A 5,091-nucleotide genomic window follows, 5' to 3' on the forward strand; every position below is an offset into this window, starting at 1 on the left:
CCTGCTTAGTCCAGGAGGTGGAGAAGAAGCAGAGTCTCTTTGGGCAACTCCAAGAAAGGAAGCCTGTTAGCATCTCTGCCTGCTTATACTTAGGTTAGATCTGGCCAGAGGGCTGTGTCCACTGTGTGCTAGTTCTGATCTGTCCCCTTCACTGTCCTCTGAGTCAGGACAAGAAATATTGTGGCTGGCTTTGCTGCTGTGCCCCAGGCTGAGGGGTGCATTACATGCTGCTGTTGCTAGAAAGCTTCCACGCTGTGCTGTGGGTGTTGGTGTCTGCCGCCTGCTCGCTGCAGGAGTGCTGCACGCAGCTGTGTGCCAGAGCATGGCTGGACGGGGGCCTTTGGACTAAGGATCAGGTTTGTGCCAGTGACTAAAGCTGTAGCGGGATTACTATTTTAAATCAGGTTATCAATAGCTCTTGCATCTTGCATCTTCTTCACTGCCAAACTCAATGGGCAGGGCCTCCTCAGTAAAATGGGTTTGACATGAGGTGTGTGCTTGGCCCAGCTGAGGTACATAGTGGCAGTGAGAATCTGGAGCAGTAGCAGAGCCTGAGACCCAAGCAGTGCCAGGAAGCCCCCAGTGAAATCAGAGGGCTGAATCCACTGTGTGGTTTGGAAAAGAAATATACCCAGGCCTCCAGACAGGATTATCGTCTTGATGATGAGTATGACGATGATCACCTTCCAGCCCTCTGTCTCCTCTGTGCACTTCACATGTGCAACAAAAATGGGGTAGAAGATGCTGAAGACCAGGCAGGCATACACACAAACCCTGGCTATCGCTATTCCTGGTAGGCTGATGCCCATCATCTGCAGATGCTCGTACTCCAGGCACTGTAGCCGGCCGGCTGTCTCATTCCACAGGCAGAAGTTGTAAAAGCCAATGCGTTTGTCAGGGAGGTCAACCAGGTTCCCAGCTTCCCACAGCAGTGCATAGAGCATCAAGGCCAAGGTCCCAGCAGACTTGAGTAGGGTCAGTGCATAGAGCAGGTGCCCAGTGTACCTCTGTTGCAGCAAACCCATCCTGGTACCTGCATGCTCTCTTGATAGCATGGTAAAGTCTGCTTTGGGGATGCCTGCTGCAAAACATGAAGGGGGGGACCCCTTGGTTGTTGCGTGTTATGGCACCCTTCCCAGGATGTACTTTGAGCCTGTGTCACTGAGGTCTCAGGACTCCCCTTGCAACTAGAGCAGGAGCATCTGAGTCCTGCCTCTGACTGTGCTGCACATGTGTTACTGGGTCGAGGAGGGTGCATTTTTGGTCACAGCAAAGGTGGCTTAATGATGTCCTGAGCATGGAACAGAACTGGGAGGACAGTATGGCTCCCTTAGCCCCACACGTGCCCTTTGCACCGTGATCTCATGTTGGACAAGAGAGACATTTGTCAGCAAACTGCAGTGATGGGAGGGGAGCAAAACACTTCTGTCTGGTAAGGAGGGGGTAAAAGCTGTTCTGGGGAAATGCTTTTCTTTCAGGTCTGCTCAGACAAGGACATCACTTGTGATCTTTGGACTACAGACTAAAATGCAGGCATGACAGGGTCTGAAGTGCAGGGCTCCTCCTGCCTCCCTGTGGGCCCCCTTCTCCCCCCATAGCTCTAGGACACCTGATGCCACTGATGACATGCGTTTCCAGCATCCACATACCCCTGAGGCCCTTGCATGCCCATACATTTCTGGGCACAGCAGGGCTGATCACCTGCAGCTCTGCTCCCCACTGAGGCTGGCAGACATGGTGCTCCTCTGTCCCTGTTGCGTGAGGACCGATGCCCCACGCGGACAGGCAGTTGTCCACCACAGAGAGGCACCCTGGACCCACCTGCAGCCACTCGCTCTCCTTCGAGGCCTGGGGAAATGGGTGCTACAGTGACAGACCTGTGATTGTCATCCTTGCTCCTCTCTCAGACTGCCTGGCAAACCCGACTCCCTGCTCCTCTCCCAGAAACGTGGACTGTCCTCAGTGCCCTCTTGCAGGCTTCTGGTTCGTGCTGAAAAACAGGGAAGTGGCATCAGGAAGGGGTATCACTGGCTGCAGAGCCACATGGCATTGCAGCACTAGCCACCCAGATCTGCACAGAGGAACAAACACAGGGCAAGGAGTTCAGAGACATTGGCTTCAAGCTCAGCCTCCAGCTTGAGGCTCTGCAAATAACCCCTTTCCTGCCTTTGCCAAGCATTCTCTCCTGTGAATCATTTACCACCTTCCCTCAAGAATTTCATGACGTTGGTCCTGCTGTCTCCCTTCCACTGCCCATTGCCTGGTGATATATCATCCTGATGTCCTGGGTGTCATAGGCCATCACCCCACAGCCACTTGTGGATTTGGTACAGCCTCTGTGTTTTTAGAGTGCCAGGAGAGACCCCACTCAATCTGTACCCGGTGCCTGGCTACAGTGCTGGTGACTAGAGACCCTTCAGCAACCCCTTCCCACTCCCTGTCTCCCTGGATACTTGGGAGTGCGTCACTTGTGTTTAATTTGCACAGGGATAAAGCTTCTCTGTCCCAAACTTCTCCTCCACATAGTCATAGCCAGAAGGAGCACACACCAACATGGAAGGGTGTCACAGCATCCAGACACTGACCTGTCTCCTTCCCCTGGTCAATACCTCACTTCTTCTTGTAGCTTCCCTTGGAGGTCTTCTTCACAACAGGCTTCTGGAAAGACTGGAAGGTCACGTGGAGAATGCCCATTGTTCTGAATCTACAGTGAAGACACAAATGACCAGGAAAATATCTGTGCTCAGGCCCAGAACATGCTGCAGAATGAGACCTTGTGCACATATAATTTCTCTAGGGTTTGTCTTGACCCTGGTATTGCCTCTTGTTTTGTCTGTACACGTGCTCTCCTGCAGCCAGGCATTGCTGCTCCTCCTCTCCTTGTCCTGCAAGGGCTCACACCTGCCCACTGTTCTCCCTGCCATCCTGCCTCACAGCCCTCAGAGGGAGAACAAGCTGTGCTTGGAGGGGGCTCTTGGTTAGCTGACCACCTCCCCCAGGATTTTTGTCAGAACTCAGAGCTGGGACCGGTACAGCCCAGCCAGCTCCTGGTTCTGCCCACGCACCAGCCCTTTCTGCGGAATTTCTGTAGACTGGTTTCCTAGAGAAGGCAGGCTTGTAGAAACAGGCTTTTGTTCAATCATCTCACATTACCTTTTATTTACCCCCACCTCCATAAAATATAAGAGCAATTAAAAATTGTCCTAGTTGCACATGTTTACCAGAGAGGGGATAGAGAATTAAATTGCTAGAAGGTTCATGGAAATATATGGCAGGGGTGGAGTAGAGCCACCTCAGTGACACTGTGCTGCTATGTGATCTCTGCGTGTGTGAGGGCTCAGAAAAATCCCATGGTATCTCTGCCCTCTCCTCTGTTTTGAGGTTTATATCTGTAAAAACCTAGTTTCTCTTCACAGGGATGCTCCTCTGTTCACTCTGCTAAATTGCAGGCAGCTTTGCCCCTCAGTCTCCTGCTGCCTCCCCAGCCCAGCCCACCAGGTAAATCCCTGTCCCCAGGTGTGACTATGACAGAGACAGAAACATGCCTGGAGTGGGTGCCCTGCGCCAGCTGGGGCAGAGAGTGCATGGCAGGAGGTAACATACAGTTTGGCAATGAAAGCTGAGACCTGGTACCCTGACACCAGCACAACTGCAGACGCAGCTTTTGTGAGCTCAGCAGCTTGGTTCTGGGGGTGTTTTGGAGGCAGCCTGGCTGAGAAGCAGGAGATAAACAGGAAACAGATGTCACTCGATGTTCAGCTGGGGCTTTTCCCAGACATCTGCAGCCCCTTGGCCTCTAAGGAGGTGCCTGTGCCTTTGGATGGGAGAGTCTGCAGCTGTACCACAAAGGTGCGAGAAAGAGGAACCCAAGCATGGCACAGTGAGCCCCAGCCTGGCTTCAGCCCGCTTGTTTCTGGGCAGGCATCACTGGAAGCACTGAACTTCACCATGGGAGAGCTCTGTGTCTCAGCTTCCCAGGCTCCTTGTGCACAGGTCAGGAGGTCCTTGGGGTGTCTGTGTGAGATGGGGCTTGTAGGGACCCTCTGTACTGCTGGGACTGCACGGCCCTTCCCTCTGCTGGCTCGTAGGCAGGTGAGCACCTTCCTAGGCTGAGGCTGTGCCTTCTGCTCAGTGAGCTGCTGAGTGCCTGGGCCCCTCTGCACAGGGGACAGATCCCTGTGGAGCTGCCAGACCCCACTGCGGTGAACAGGCTGAATGCAAAGGGGTGAGGGAATGGGCATTTTCTCTTGCACTGAAGAGCCCCCAGAAGACTTTGCTTTCCTGCATCCCCTCTCCCCAGCTGCTGAGTAATGCCGTGAAAGAGCAGTGAGAAAGGAAGGCAGCTTTGGAGTTGGCACCTTTCCTTCAAGCTACCCGCCTCCCCCCCCCGCCCCAGGATCCCTCTTTCCCCCCCTCAGACAGGATCGGCTGTGGGGAAACCACAGGTTAAGAAAGGCCACTGACAAGAAGGATTGCTGGCAAACAGAAACCAGCCAGCAGCACACAGATCACACTACAGATGAACTGCCCCAAAAGTGTGCCACAGCTGGGGAAGGACCTGCTCCCTCCCAGACATTTGTACCCTGCAGCACCACTTCTTTTCCTGGCAGCTCTCCCCAGATGTTAGCGGCATTAGAAAGGTGAGGGACCCAGTGGAGGATACTTACAGGCTGCCCATCTGGCTGGGTGTAGAGCTGAAACAACGCTGGAAAGTGCTGAGGTACTGCCCCAGTGAGCTGAGCTGGTCTGTGACTGCTCTCTGGTCCCGTGCTGGATGGGTTCTGACACCACAGCCCCTGCTGTGTCACTGGCATCTGCCTCTGCTTTCTGTTTCGGTTTTCAGGGTCATGGGAGCCTCATGTAGTTCTCTGATACTGCGTCATCTAAATATGAGTGAAAAAAACAAGCTGAGCCTAGCCACTAGTGTTTGAGCCGGGGGTAGGCTTTCTTCTCCTGGCTGTGGTAAGTGACATGATAACTGACCAGGCTAAGCTCACCCAGGAAAGCTGGACTACTAGGGTGGCTTGGGTGCCCGTGGGGGCTAAGACAAGTTTGTTTTGTTTGGACACTTCTGTAGAGGTGACTGACTGT

At 53.6% G+C, this 5,091-nt stretch overlaps 1 protein-coding gene across 1 annotated transcript; it reads right to left on the reverse strand.

Annotated features, from left to right (window-relative positions):
- Positions 1 to 408: 408 nt before the first annotated feature.
- Positions 409 to 4,800, reverse strand: TMEM140 (transmembrane protein 140). Its single transcript, XM_074870244.1, is given in 5 exon segments — positions 409 to 474; positions 477 to 1,081; positions 1,878 to 1,990; positions 2,586 to 2,704; positions 4,668 to 4,800. Coding segments are annotated over 3 exon segments (684 nt in total). The 5' UTR covers positions 1,891 to 1,990; positions 2,586 to 2,704; positions 4,668 to 4,800.
- Positions 4,801 to 5,091: the final 291 nt, after the last annotated feature.

The sequence above is a fragment of the Strix uralensis genome, chromosome 5, assembly GCF_047716275.1.
Source record: "Strix uralensis isolate ZFMK-TIS-50842 chromosome 5, bStrUra1, whole genome shotgun sequence".
NCBI classification, from domain to species: domain Eukaryota; kingdom Metazoa; phylum Chordata; class Aves; order Strigiformes; family Strigidae; genus Strix; species Strix uralensis.